Source organism: Harpia harpyja, chromosome 2, assembly GCF_026419915.1.
Source record: "Harpia harpyja isolate bHarHar1 chromosome 2, bHarHar1 primary haplotype, whole genome shotgun sequence".
In the NCBI taxonomy this organism is placed as follows: domain Eukaryota; kingdom Metazoa; phylum Chordata; class Aves; order Accipitriformes; family Accipitridae; genus Harpia; species Harpia harpyja.
Genome location: NC_068941.1, coordinates 25,620,335 through 25,634,933, shown reverse-complemented (window position 1 = coordinate 25,634,933; position 14,599 = coordinate 25,620,335). Strand labels below are relative to the sequence as shown.

The 14,599-nt window shown below is 46.0% G+C and overlaps 1 protein-coding gene across 12 annotated transcripts in view; it reads right to left on the bottom strand.

Moving 5' to 3' along the window:
- The window catches only part of SEC31A (SEC31 homolog A, COPII coat complex component), a 46,013-nt gene that overhangs the window by 8,003 nt on the left and 23,411 nt on the right, over positions 1-14,599 (bottom strand). For 3 of the 12 annotated variants that reach the window (XM_052773288.1, XM_052773312.1, XM_052773295.1), the window contains 7 exons: positions 13,703-13,829; positions 12,563-12,708; positions 10,565-10,738; positions 9,853-10,026; positions 7,102-7,194; positions 6,308-6,437; positions 4,887-5,234 (listed from right to left, as the gene is read on the bottom strand). In XM_052773288.1, the coding sequence (XP_052629248.1) occupies positions 4,887-5,234; positions 6,308-6,437; positions 7,102-7,194; positions 9,853-10,026; positions 10,565-10,738; positions 12,563-12,708; positions 13,703-13,829 (1,192 nt within the window). Of the gene's footprint in view, positions 1-2,767; positions 2,985-4,886; positions 5,235-6,307; positions 6,438-7,101; positions 7,195-9,852; positions 10,027-10,564; positions 10,739-12,562; positions 12,709-13,702; positions 13,830-14,599 lie in introns of all 12 variants that reach the window. The other 9 variants (XM_052773335.1, XM_052773354.1, XM_052773346.1 and 6 more) reach the window with 7 other exon arrangements.

The following is a 14,599-nucleotide window of genomic DNA, read 5'->3' as shown; positions in this document are numbered from 1 at the left end:
GCAGGAAAAAAAAAGTCTTTGAGCAGACATGCCCCCTTTGAAGGGGCAGGCAGTTGCCTACCATGCCAAAAACACAGTTCTGCTACACAGACTGTATATGTGAAGACAGTTTCAGTTACCGGTGAAAGATTCTCCCATCTGTATGATATGAGAAGAAATGAGAACTGGTTTTGAACTCGTGATTGCATCCTGTGATGGATTTATACATGACAGTTAAGATGTGTTCCCCAGCAACACAACACAGAAAGAAGAGGTAAATGAGGCAACAGGAGCCTTAAACATTTCAGGCCAGATTCACCCAACCACCCTGGACACACAAAGAGCCATAAAACCAGGTTTCCCCTGCCAGCTACAGCATATTTATGGGTGCTTTGTGTCCCAAAAGCAGAGCACAGCTGCTGGAGCAAGGTGGCAAGATCTAGCTTTTTACACCAAGGGCAATTTGTTTGAAACTGGAAGAAACACAGAGGATGTCTGAGCAGATTCACTCAGAGTCCGTAGTGTTGTTCTGTACCAAACCTTCTGCTCTTCCAAGAAAGCACGCTCCATCCAGCTGCAAGATTTGTACACCAAAGCTCACGCTAGTGCATTAGAAATAGCTCCACATCTCATCACAGAGCGCATGTAATCAGGACCAAAGCATTATAGCTCAGCATTGCTGTGGCCTTGCCAAGTAATCAGGATTTATTGCACAAAGCCACAAAAAGCCAACAAAACCAAATCCCTGCTCAATGGACTTTTTCACCACAGTGTTTTTCACTTAGCAGATGATGAATTCACCTGAGACAGCAGAGCTTAACATCACTGCAGAATTTGCTCAGTTTATCTGAAATTTCATTTGCTCCTGAGCTTTTGTTAAATAAGTTCCAGATCCAGAGCACGTTAAAGAGGTAAATGAAAAACAATTTAAAACCCTTTTCACATCTGCTTTCTCTTGAACAAAAGGCAGGGCCATCTCCAGACAGCCATGTGCCCCAGGGGCTCCTCTGTTCCACCCTATCCAGAAAATCCTAGAGTATTTCTGATATAGAAAGTCTAACTTCTGCAGTGCTGATAGTGATAACACGTTAAGAAAAATCTCCCAGACTATTACTGCTTTAATTTCCTGGAACAATTTGCTTTAAAAAAAGGAAAACCAGGCATTTGTTTCTGTGGTTAAAAACTCCAGATATTGTTGTTATTGGTTTTAATTAAGGAATTAAAAATTGATTTGATTAAAGTTTAAATGGGCAAACAGCATCACACTTAATGTTCTCTGAAGAACATATGCATTATTGATGTCTGTTCAATTAATTTCATGTAGTGGCTATAATTATTTTCCGGTTAGGTGGTACCTAGTTCACCTGTGAAGGGAGAGGCTTGGTCTTGAGTTCGTAGGCTTTCTGCAGACAAAATGCAAAGAGAACTAAAAAAAGATTTTCTTTGAAAAGAAAACAGTTGATCTGTAATTTTTGATCAGCAATTTAGTTTCAATAAGCACGAGAAGTCAGGAGAAAAAATGCCTAACCTAATTACAATGCCAGTTTAGCGACAAGCCATTTGTCCAAACCACCCTGTGGAACTGCTTTTGTCTACCTTCCCTGAAAACAAGCCTGTTGCTCTTTCCATGCAGTAAATCAGTATTTCTAGTTGTTTCTAACAATTGTTGCAGAGTCCTGGCCTACTTTCTTATCTCTTCCAGTGTTCTCATTTTCTATTCCTACCAGCCAGTGCAGCCAACAGACCATTACTCTCAGCAACAATCTTCTCACTGTCTTTTTACTATTCCAGAAATCTTTTCAGGAGATGCTTAAAGTACTTGACTTCAAGGTGGATGTCAAGTACTTTCCCAAATCAAGGCATACTCTCAACTGCATCCAGCCAAGAAAAAAAAAAAAAAAAAAAAAGTATGTTCACACAGCAGCTTCACACCCATGTGAAAAGACACATTGCCTGCTCAGATTGAGCAACAAACCCAAATGGCTAAACACAGCCAATAAAGCCTTTGGCACTTCAAAGAGAAGAGGAATGTCAGGGATGAGAACTCCTGTCCCTGGGGGTGGTCTGATGCACTTACAGTTCTGGTGGAAACCCTTCCCTTAAGCTCAGAATTGCTCTATCACAACTTAAAACAAGATTCAGGAGACTGAAAATTAAAACTCCCTTGAAAGCAGGTTCAAAGATCTATCACAAAACAAAGTGAGATAGGTTGAAAATGAAATTAAACGTGGGCTTTTCTTGCTTACTGGAGCTCCAAGCACAGCTTAATGTACTGATGTTATATGCACTTGCAAAATCCAGAAGATATTTACAGAACTGTTTCTTTTTGAAGTGCATCTTTAAATCCAAGCCAGTTCAAAGGTCAGGTGCTTTTCAAAACTTCAAATTTGATATATTTTTTTCCTTCCTCCCTTACCCCCACCTCTAAAGGAATTACATTTGCAAAGTGAAACATGCTGTCCCCAGATTAGATCATCACCACACACAAAAGCACACCACTTCAAAGCCAAGATCAGCATCACTATATGCTCTGCACTGGAACATTCAGAGTTATAGGTGAGATCTACTTCTGGTTGCAGATTTCTGTAGTTCTATGGGATCTCATGCCAACGCGTCCTTCACTAAGCAGTGCAGCTACTCTGGAAAATATGTTGGTGGTTAAGCATATTAAGCATGTACACTGTCATTTCTGCATTTACAAAGCAAGGGTTTTTTCCTTCTTGTTTATATGTTTTTTAAAAGGTGTTATCTAAAAATTGGAAGAGGACAGAGTGTGCTCTTCAGATACCTCTTATCTTTTTTCCATAGTTCTCCAGCTGCAGGCAGCAGTTGCATGCCAGCAGCCCACACGCATGAGCCACATGGCCTCGGCACCTCACCATGCCCTGGAGTCCACCTCTGCATTTCAGCCCAAGGCTGGTGTTTGCCAGGATTCAGAGATGATGCCCAAGTTTGGGTTCCTGAAGGTTTGACACTTTGTACTGGCTGCCTTCTCATCACAGCTGCTGGGAAAAACACAAGCAGCACCGATAATTCTCAGAAAGTTTTATAAAAAGCCTAGTATGGACAACTTAATTTTGTAAGGAAATCTGGCAAGGCAATGTGGATAATGACTGCTTCAATGCCCCTGATATTAAAATGACATAGGCAAGATGTGTTAGACTACTGTCTATGTGGATTACACAATTTTACAAATCGACTGGTATTGTCATTAATGTCCCTAATTTCTATCGTCCAGAGTACAGAGCTTCACTTCTCTGAGCACACCACATGGACTATGTCACTTCACTGTCAATGCAAGAAACTTAGCAAGTGACAGATCTGAAGTGCCTGCCAGTGACGCAAGCAGAGTAGTAAAATGGATAAGAACAAACAATTTTCTTGTTCCTTGCATTTATTTGGAGGTGCAGAAGCTATGCTGTCTGAATTTTAATGTGCTGCTTCACATCCCAGGCCTAGAACCCTATCCAACACCTGTTCCTCTGTCCAATTTAATAATTCTTCTGGCTTAGAGATACAAGTTTGACATGCCCTGCCACGTGGGGTGAGGAGAGGTCACAGTACAGCATCTCCAAGAACAGAGAGGACACCAAATCTGGCTGCAGGATGGAAGGAAAAGCCCTGGTGGCTGCCCTACACTAGTCCTCTCTATTTCTTGACAGAGCAAAAGACCATTTCTCCCCAAAACATAAGCATGTGTATAAAGGCAATGCCATGAGAGGTGTAGGCTCCTAGCCTCATGAATGCCAGGAGCACCTACTCATAGGACTGCTGCTGCCAAGATATAAGCAATATGCCTTTTCTGCACTGCATCACCCCTAAGAGACTTTTAAAATGAGAGGGGGAGCCACAGTGGTGTCATTCGGGCCTGTCAGCTGAGTCAGCATCCCTGGAACATCCCTCAAATCGTGCCTAATATTCCCTCTGCTCCCTACTTCCCAGATCAGGTCCTTGACTCTCCAGCTAGACCAACTGGATGTGAAGTATGTTTATGGCCAGGTTTAGAAAAGGACCGCTCATACTTCCTGCATAGTCTGACATAAGCAAAGCTGTTGTTTCACAGGCTGCTAAGTGAAGAGACAGGTTTGTTATCACAAGCGAGGTCACTGTCCCACAGCAAACAGTTATGTCCAGACAGTCACAAGCAGACATTGAGCCCCAACTCAGTGCATGCCCTCTCACCATGCGTGCTCAAACATGCTTTTATATGTCAGCCACACACACGCCTTTAAAGAACATTCAGGAAAGAGACCTGTAAAAGCATTTCTAAATCACTTCTGATTATCTTTTAAGGCATTCACAGCTACAGTAAATCCTATCACACTAAGTGGTTAGGAAAAAAATAATCGAAGTGAGCTGATGCCACAGGAAATGCTGTTTGAATTAAACACACTGCCAATCCCAGGCTTGAAATGCCGCTCAAAAACCAGGGACACAGGGGCAAATTACATTTGCAAAATTGTTCTGCGGGAATTGGGATCATCTTCTCAGCAGCGATTAGGAAAACTTGCTCATTTTTATAATTTGCTCTCCAGCCACATAGCTGGTTTTGATGCCAGCCTCACAAGGTTAAAACCGTGCCACCATCCATCCACAGTACACGACAGCCTCATAGCAAGACAATGCTGTAGCACCCTGTCTTGGGCAAGACAAAAGCTGTGTTTGTGGCAAGGTCTCACTCGCAAGAGAAAGACGACTGTTCATGCTGCTCAGCAAGTGCTCACCGCAGCAACACAGCCATATCATTGCCAGATGCACAGCGGAGATGATGTGTTTTAGAAATGCTTTGAATTGACTTCTAAGCAAAAGCAAACTTTGTACAGAGCATTCACAAGGAAAAGGTGCACATTTAACTGAGTGAGTAATAAAGCACCCCCCCCCGCCTGCCCCCCCGTCCAAGCGCAGACCTGTTCTCTGGGATGCAGGAAGTTCACTGGTTGCAGGCAGAGTACCTGTTGGTCCAGCAGGTAATGCATAGGCCACAGAAGTTGCTGGAGGTCCTGGCCTGCCATGCTGAAAGGATGCAGCAGAAGGAGGAAGAGGGAAGGAAGAGATGGGATTCAGGCTTGTTGGGGAGGGTTGAGGCTGCCCAGGGTAGAGCGGGGAGGGCACAGAATGGGCAGAGGCAGAGGGCAGGTAGGGAGTCGTGGTGTTAGGGGCAGGGTTTGGGTAAGAAGGGACAGCGATAGGCTGCTGAGGCTGGTAGAGAGCTGGTCCCCCTGTTCCACAAGAGTACTGCTGTGTGGCCTGATATGCTACAAACAGGGAGAAAAGACATTCAGTCAGTGAGTTCATAACAGAGAAGGTTTCATCTGCCTCTGCTTCCTTCTTCACCTGACTCTCCTCTCTTCCTGCCCCTTCCCCCTCAAACCACTTACCAGCCTAGCCAATTCCTGGCTCCCACAACCCTGCCTGCACTTGCAGGACTGCTCAAAAACTCAGCCTGCCACTGGTAATGGGAAGGCAGAGAAAGGACTACCTTGGCTGTAAGGACTCCCATTCTCCCTCACAGACTCTCCTGCTCTGGCTGTTTTCTGGACCACTGCAACCCTCACTGTGCCTCTCAGGGAAGGGAAATGCCTGCCACAGGTTTGCACAAAGGGAAAGCCTAGGCCAAGGAAGTGAACAGCAGTCTGGAAGTGAACAGCAGTCTGGAAGTGAACAGCAGTCTGGAAGTGAACAGCAGTCTGGAAGTGAACAGCAGTCTGGAAGTGAACGCAAGCTCACAGCCTTTCACTGCGGGCTCTGCAGCTTAACTTCACTGCCTCTTCTCTGCCCACCTATGCTCATTTTTTCCTCCCCAGTGCCTACACCTTCAGTCCCCTGCTTTGAATGTGTCAGTGCTCTGCCCCCTTTCCTCACTCACCTCTACTACTGCCCTTGTCTCCTCATCCCCTTTCCCATCTTCATGAAGTCCCAATAAGAACTGGGTGGCCCAGCCAAACACAGATGACTTGGGTCCCTCATTGCCAGGTCCATGCTGCTTCTCCAGGACTCACACTGGAGTTCTGGCTTGTTCTGACCCCAGCACACCCTTGGGAAGGGCCAGCTGAGGAGTGAGTCTCAAAGCTGTGGGCAGACACCTTCTCAGCAGAGGAGACAGTGTCTGACAGAGGGTGCCTGATGTCTGGACCCCACCAAGAAATGACAATCCTCAGATGCCATCTCAAGAGCTTCCTCCCCACCCACGCCCCCAAGAAACATGGGACTGGCTTAGTCTGAACCCTCCCAACCCCAAGGAGGGGTCTGGCTATCCCCAGGTAAATGTGGCCTCATCACCTGGCTGGCCCACGTGGGTGGGAGGGAGAGGGGACCTGCTGCTACTTACTCTGCGGGTACGTTGGCCGGGCCCCTGCTTGCGAGTACATGCTGTAATTGGAAGATGTGGCTTGCTGCAGTGGCATGTTGGGGTTAACAGCACCTGGCATGATAAACCCTGGAGCAGGTGGGTTGTCTCCCTGTAAAAAAAGATTGCAGGAAAAAGGGTAGGGAGAGATAGGATTTAGTCAGCAACAGTAATGCAGTGCTGAAGCAGAACCGTAACAAAATGATGAGTTCACATTGGAATGAAACCACATTCCCTGGAAGAGCCACCAGCACAGGGGCAAATGCCTCCAACCACTCCAGTGCCTTAGGGCACCCAGTGTAACATTGAAAGCACAGCTTGTGTGTGCAGTGACTTCAGCAGCAGCAGAGCAGCACATACCTTCCTGCACAAGGAATAGGTCCCCTGCCAGTGCTGCCTGTTATTCAGGCAGTCTAAGAGCACACTGTCATCCACAGCTTTCAACTAAACAACTTAAACATTAACTCTGAAGCTTCAAATTTCCATGGGAAAGAGGGAAAGGAAAAATATCATCACAATTCAAATATTCCAGTGTGGGGCAAGGGCTGGGGGGGCTCAGGTCACACTGAGCTCCCACTCAATGCATTCCAGAGCCATTCATCTGGGTGTTGGTGAAAAAAAAATATATGTAACGAGACACAGAGGAGCAAAACCACAACACACGTGGAAGCTGCTCTTTCCGTCTATCCATACTAGACTGTGTCAAGCACACAGACTATAGCAGGGGACATATTGGGGTGGAGCAGGGGCTCAGAGAGGAATAATGAAGGTTATACCTGTGTGTCAGAGGGACAGCCTGCAGGAAGATGGCTGGGAAGGGCAGTAGGAGTTTTGTTACTCCAGGTAGTGACAGTAGGGGCAATTCTAACCTGAATCGAACAAAGAAATACCAATCATGGAAAACAAAACAATAAAAAAGTCTAAAGGGTTTCACAAAACGAGATGCAAAGAAGTGAACACAAAAAGGTTTGCATGCTGGCACTTGTAACACAGCCATAAAATTGCAGAGGAAGAAGGAAGAGTACATTCAAGACAGACGAAACCACTGTGCACTGGAGCTGAAGTGAATTGCAGAGTGAAGACAAAGCACAGCGGAGACACAGCTACAACAGGCTGTGGAGCAAGTGCAGTGTTACACGTGCCAGTGAGCCAGGTCTGCCTCTTTCATCGCATTTTCCTATTGCAGAAGCTCCCCCCAGGCTACTGCATGACACCAAGCATCACTAACCACAGCTCGAAGTCCCAAGTTCCATGTTAAATTTGAACATACTGCCTCACACAAAAGCAGTTTGTTTAAATCAAGCTTAAGATGGAATTAAAAAAAAGGTTAAAATCTGATACTCAGCTCTTGCACATGCACAAACATACATCTTAATGCCAACTGCTTCCCAGCCAGTCTCCCACAGCTCCTTTGCTCTATCTTCCTTCTTTGCCACTCCAAAGCCCTTCAGTTCCACATGATCACTACTACCTTTCTGACTGGACAGAAACCAAGCACCTCCTATGCCTGCAACGTCTCTGAGCAAGGAGGGCATACTGCCCAGCAGTGGGATGCACAGCCAGGGTCAGGAGCCAGACACCCCACCTGAGCGCAGTCGGAAGGAAAGCTGAAGCCCTGAAGTCCTGGTTGGCTCAGCTGGCTTCAGTCTATCCATCTCTAACCCCGCGCAGTGCTGGGCTAATGGTGCAGTCAGCTGTACAACAACCACTGTTAATGTCTCCATAACTCATCATTGGAGTAATCTAAAAGACTTTTCCATCCCTTTTCATGCCTGTGCTTTTTAAGATGAAGAGGGTTCAAAAACCTATGCTAAAAGGAAACCAAGTTTTAAATACATGTTCCTATTTGGGACAGCAATTAAACAAAGGCTGCCTCAAGCTTGAACAAGCCCTCCGTACACACTTTCTTAAAAGGAGGTCAAATAAAACAAGTATCCTAAGACTCAAATATGTCATTTCTTTCCATTCTAGTTCATCAGCATACTGCTGGGCACCTTTCTGACATGGCACCTGTCCCTTCAAGCCCTTCCTGCTGAGCATGAGCTCCTGTAAAGCCAAGAACACAGGGGGTAACTCACTCGCAGTGTGCTCGTGGGGTTGTGATACACCCAGACTTTTATCAATGAGCACGGATTGCTTAAATAATAGCTTGAGGCATTCCTGAAACAGCAGGAGAAAGAGGGTACTCTGGTTTAAAAAGCATTGCTAAGATCACGCCATCTAGACGACAGTTGCTATTTTCCATCGCCAAACAGGAAATCTGCAGCATTGCTTCTCAAGGCAATTCATTGGTTACAAGGAGGAAGGTCAAAGACACAGGAAAGAATAGTAAATTATTGACAACGATGCATTTAAAATCATATGCAATAGCGTTAGCAAAGTAATCTCGTATGAACAGGATGAAGGCTTTGTCCCTTCCAAAATCTACCTTGTTAACACCATGGAGAGAAGGTGAAGGTACGCACACTTGTTGACAAGAGAGAGAGAACAAAGCCCAACTCTCCCCCACTTTTCAGCCCTTCTTCCTTCCTGCCCCCATTTTTCTGGCAGGCAGTGCTTGAAGGGCAGCACTGACAGAGACATGCCTCTGCTTGTGCCAGTCTCCTCTGTGTAAGGAGAACACCTGCAGCACTAACACAGCTCTGCTCTCAGAAAAGCCCAGCCCAGAGCCCCTCTGTAGAGCAGGCCCAGATGAGCTCCAGCACTGTGCTGAGGGATTAGGGACTTGGCAATGCTCTTTAAGCATGCAGACAGCCAGGGCTGCCCACCGCAACACACTGGTGATGGCCAACATGGTCTGATGCAGTGTCATCCTCAGGCTAGAGATAAGACCAGGGCATCTGCCTCCACCATTTCTCTTCTTCCTCCCTGCACAGGCCCTAGCTTCTTTATTAGTTCCATACTCACCAGGTCTTTCTTCTGGCAGAGCTCACTCTTACCCCAGGCGTGTCTCCCCACTCCTGTCTCACCTCCTGCCCATGCTGCCTATGCCCCCTTAAGTGCAGCTGGGAAGGTGTTTTCCTAGTAGGCGGTAACCACAACTGCTGAAACATGCCCTGAAGTTTGCTATTGCCACTGCTCTGCGACTTCTGCAGCCAACATCAGAGCTGGGGTGGGGGAAATAATCAGCCCCAGAAGAGGGTGGTGAGCAACACTGAGCAAGCTCCAAGGCCTGCAGGGATGGGACAACATCAGGGACTATGAGAGCAAGCACAGAAAAATCCTGCAGTGCTCTCCCACACAGTCATTCCTGGCACCGAAGCACATTTTCAAACAAAGGGGGAAAACACCTAATCTTCAGAAGCAGGCTACTTGACAAGGTGTTTAATGGATGTTTCCAGATGAGGAGTAAAGTAGGCTTCTGTACTGATTCAAAAGCAGCACCAATGACTTTTACCACAAGGTTCTTGGTAGAAGTAAGTCATACAGCCCCAGCTCAGATCAAGAGAAAGGAAAAAAATTCCTCTATCCATCACTCTCCAGAACTCAAGCACCATGTCCCTCCCTGACTGCCAAAACCCATTTACCTGTTGGTAATACTGCTGGGCTGGAGCCTGGGGCCCTTGCATCTGTCCAGCCACAGGGGCAGCTTGTCCTTTGGGCATGGGCTGTCTCTCATATGGTGCCTTGAGGGCCTCCTGTCCCACTGGGAGCTCCCCTTGGGCTCTGCAAAGCCTGTCCCGTAACAGCATGATGTTTGGCTGCAATCAGAAAAGGACAGCAAAAGAAGGTTAACTGCACTGCCTGTCACCCAGTGCATCACACCAAGAGGCTGACTGGCCACACACTCTCTCAGAAGCCTGCTCTGCTTTGATTGGAGTAAATCTTTTCTGCATGAGACATGGGGCCATTGGAACTGCCTTACATCTTGGGCTGCATCACTCCCAAGCCAGCCTGTCTACAAATACCAGCTGATAGAAGATGAGAAATCTAAAGAAAACAACCAACCAAGCGTCAAGGTACATGTTTCACTGTGTCTGGCTTGCAGGAGGGACAGCTGCTCCTTTGGAAGCCACTCGCTGCAAGGACAAGGGTGTGAAACAAAGGGAGAGAACAAGGCTGTGTACTTCTGCCAGGTCAGTGAGGCCAATGCAGGGAGAGGGGAAACAGCCTGACCATCACATCCAGAGGTGCATTTCAAATGGCAGTCCTGCTTGCTAACAGCATCATGCAGAGACCTTTGCTTGAAGTACACCTGTTCACCCAGAGAGAGAGTAAAAAAACCTAAAGGCCCTGTACCTGGTTGGTGTTTGCAGGGAGGAAGGTCAAAGCTGCAGCAATGCTGCCCTGGGCAGCCAGGAGGTTGGCGTACTGGCTCATCTTCTCGGCCAAAAGGGCCCCCACAGCATTAGGGTCCACAGCCTGGGTGAGCTGCACGGCTTTGCGCAGGATTACAACTTTCTCTATTAAATCCTGGAAAATCAGGAAAAAAAACCACGAGTGAGAACAACAGGGTGAAGTAGGCCCTGACTAACGACTGTCGTGGAGGCCTTTTCCTCAGGGCAGCCCTGCAGAACCCCTCTCACCTGACAGGAAGCCCAAGCCAAGTCCAGGTTTCCCAGACAGTAACAGCTGCACTGAAGGCATGACTTTCCTAGCATGCGAGACCATAGAACAGCAACTGCACACCAAGTGGCTTCTAACAGCAAAGCCAGCAGTGCATCGGGTAGAGTTCAAAGCCAAAAGAATTGCTTTTATTAAACAGGATTTCAGGGCCCTACCAGCACTTAGCATATCCACCAAAAGAGTATGCTTTCATAAAAATATCTGGTGAGACCCATGAGAGCAAGTGGAAAACATCATGCCCATCACCACTATTAGCACTCGGGTGCCACATATTCGTTTGCAGCATTTTAATAAGTCAGTTCTTAACCATCTTAATCAAAAGGATCTAACTCCTCCTTTGGGAGAGTTGTCTGTGGTTTTCTGGTTGTTACTGCAAAGATGGTTTTCCTGATATCCACCATAAACACTCTGTATCTTGCCTTCCTTGCACATCTCCAAATACCAGAGCTGGTCTTGGTTGGCTTTTCTCCTAGTGCTAAGTTACAGGAACATTTTCTAGTCAGTTTTCTCATGTTTTCTTACTCTCACTGTATTATATTGGAAGATACTACAAATACTCATTTGCCAATATTAACATGCAATCCCTGTTTAAAATCTTGTAACAGATTTAGTGAGTGTACCACACACAGGATTTCAATCATACATCACTAATAAGGACTCTTTACTGGCAGTTCAATAATACATTTTTGTTTTTCCCCAACAAATCAGCACTTCAAAAGAGGCAAGTAAAAAAAAAAACCAAACTCAAGATAACCAACAGCTTCTATGAGTTTCAGCAATTCCACATTATAGTAAACAAGCAGGCTAATTATGACTCCAACAGTATTTTTCAATTTTAGTGTCCATGACAGCAAAGAAATGCAATCAAAATGCAAATTCAAACTGAAGGTAAATCTGTTAACAAAGCCCTCACAATCAAAAGACTGGAAAGTAATTTTGATAATTCAAAACTGGAGAGAATTAATAATGCAAAGCAAAACTCACATATACTCCAGTTCCTTCAATTAACTAAAGAGACTTACAGCACTGCCAGGTAACATTACTTTAAGTACTTTCTAAAACTGGTCCTTCAAAGGCCCTGAACAGATGGAAGAAACTAAGATTATACTACAAAATAAATTATTCCATAATTGCTTCATCTAACTGTCATCAATCCTATTCCCCCGAGTATTTACTATATGCAGTGTATTTCACTGCTGGAAACCAAACCCTGTATGTGTAACCCCCCTAGAGAAAACTCTCATGATAACCTTCATACAGTTTTCTCTCCAGATTTAACTCTAATTTACTAGATTTTCTCCCCTGAACATCCAAGCCATCTCTTCCAAAAGCACAAACGTCCAAGTATTCCCCTATTGCAAAAGATGCAAGCATTCAAAGTCTCTTCTTTACCAAAACACTCTAAGCCCTACAACTACCGTTTTACACAAGCAGCACATTAGCGTGACTACCCAAAGAACAGAGCAGACGTGACGGCCATCGTGCTTCACAACACATTTTCCAATATCATATTTATGTGTTATTTCTACGAAAGCCACCCATTCCAGAAGGAAAAAGCTTGCAACCCGAGATACATGCAGCTATGAGAGCAAAGCTCTATGCTAGATCATTTAATTTAAGCGCCAAATGATTACAGTGTGTTACTTCCAGCATCTTAACAGAATTACCAACCTGAAGGGATAAGGGGCTGTTTCCATCCTGAGCTTTGGTCCAACAAGCAACGAGTTTTTCCACGTTGCCAGCACAAATGTAACAGAGACAAGCCTGTGTCTGCAGAAGGCTGTCCCCCTCGCTCTCCAGCCTGTTACCCAGGAGATCTAGGAAACATATGAACAAAGAAGATGCTGGTGAATGACTTTGGTGGTCCCTCCATCACTGCCGAGGCTGGGGAAGCCTGCAATGCCTGTTGTGTCTCTGCTCAGCACAGTGAGAAGGCATATTGCCTCTGGGCTCCATTGGTAAGGACATACTCTGATGTCCAGCACAGATTATCTCATGGGAGCCCAGGGCACTTCAGAGGCAGTTAATGTTATGGCAGCAAGGACTTGTCAAACGCCTGCAAACCTGGCACACATCAGAGGGGACAGTCCATCTGCCAACAGGACAAAGGACAAGAGGCCAGGGTTTGATTCTCCCCTCTGCCACCCACTTTTTGCAGTCCCTCATTTCAGGGGCACAACCTGAGTGTGCAACCAGCCAAGGAACCGTGAGCAACAAAGCTGTGACACCGCTCTGGGCCAATGTGCGCTGAAGTGAGTCATACAGCTCCCTAGACACCATGGCTGGTGTCTGAGGGGCACAGGGATATTGGGCACACAGCTATCGGCAATATAACTTCCCTACGGGTTAAACCCAGCCAGCTGTTTGCCATGCAGCACACGAGGGCAGGCATGTTCACTGCCTGTGAAAGGAAACTCCATCCAAGAAATCAAAATTGCTCTTGGGAAAGAGCAGCGAAGTGCTTCCCTGAAGCATTTCCATTTGTGTCCCATACACAAACGCTCCCAAGAGTCCCTTGGCTGAGGCACCTGTCACATCAACATCACCGTTACCCATCTGGAAACAGTAAGAGACCAGCAGCTGTGCACTACACAGGCGATGCCAGGACACAGGGTCTGGGTTCTGTGCCCAGAAAATCAGGGAACATATCAGGAACACAGCACCCCAGAGGTTCCTCTCCTCCCTGCAACAGGACTGAAGAACTATATTACCCATCAAAGAAGCTAGTGAGGCATTACAATAGTTTACTGGAAGGAAAACAACCGTGGCTACGATGGAATAAATGACGTCCAGTCTGTAAAGTGTCCTTACCGCAAAGGGCTGCAAACTCATCTGGCCTGGCATAAGTGAGCACAGCAGCCAAAGCCTCTCTCCAATTCTGCAGATCACAAGACTGCACAATCTCTTCCCAGTTCTTTGTTACCACTGCAGTGATAAGCTAGACCAGAAGGAGAGAGACCACAGTTAAGATCTTGGTAGGATTCCCTTTGTTTTTTAGGACACAGTGCAATTTATATCTATTCAAGAGTACTCATCCCCACTGTACCCAGGGTCACAGCAGATACTGCAATGCAATTCAACAGCTGCACAAGAGTATATTTTACTTCAAAAGGAGTTCAGCAAAAATCACAAAACAAGCTCAGATAACACAGGCCAATTATTCTTGCTACAAAATGTGCAAGAAAAGAACGCACAAATCTCTGCAAGCTGGGATTGCTATAGATGGTTTTCAGCACTGTTTTCGCAGACAAAGATAATATACCAAGTATTTAGCTATAAATCTTCTACACAATGCCCAGCAAGGGGTATGAATTTTGTTTGTCAAACTGTTTCATTTGGCTTTAAGTTCTTGACCTCAGGCTGACCAATGAGGGGCAGTTGAAAAAGCTGCTCGAAGGAAGAAGCAAGTTGGCAGCAGTATCAACCTGAGCTGGCACAGAGGCTGTCTGTCCACAAGCCCTCAGAATGAAATTCCAGTTTCTTCCATCTCAAACTCTGCCTCTGGTTATTTTGCTTCAGACAAAAGACAGACTTGGCAGCTGTGCTGCTATTTAATGAACAAACCCCTTGTCATGCCAAGATTTCAAGCTCAGAAACAGCTGAACAAGCAGTTAAGTGTGCAGTTGGGACCAGAAAATAAAAAAGCCACACCTGAACAACAAATGCAAGGTCCTAACTACAAGGTCAACACTCCTTAGCACAGGCACA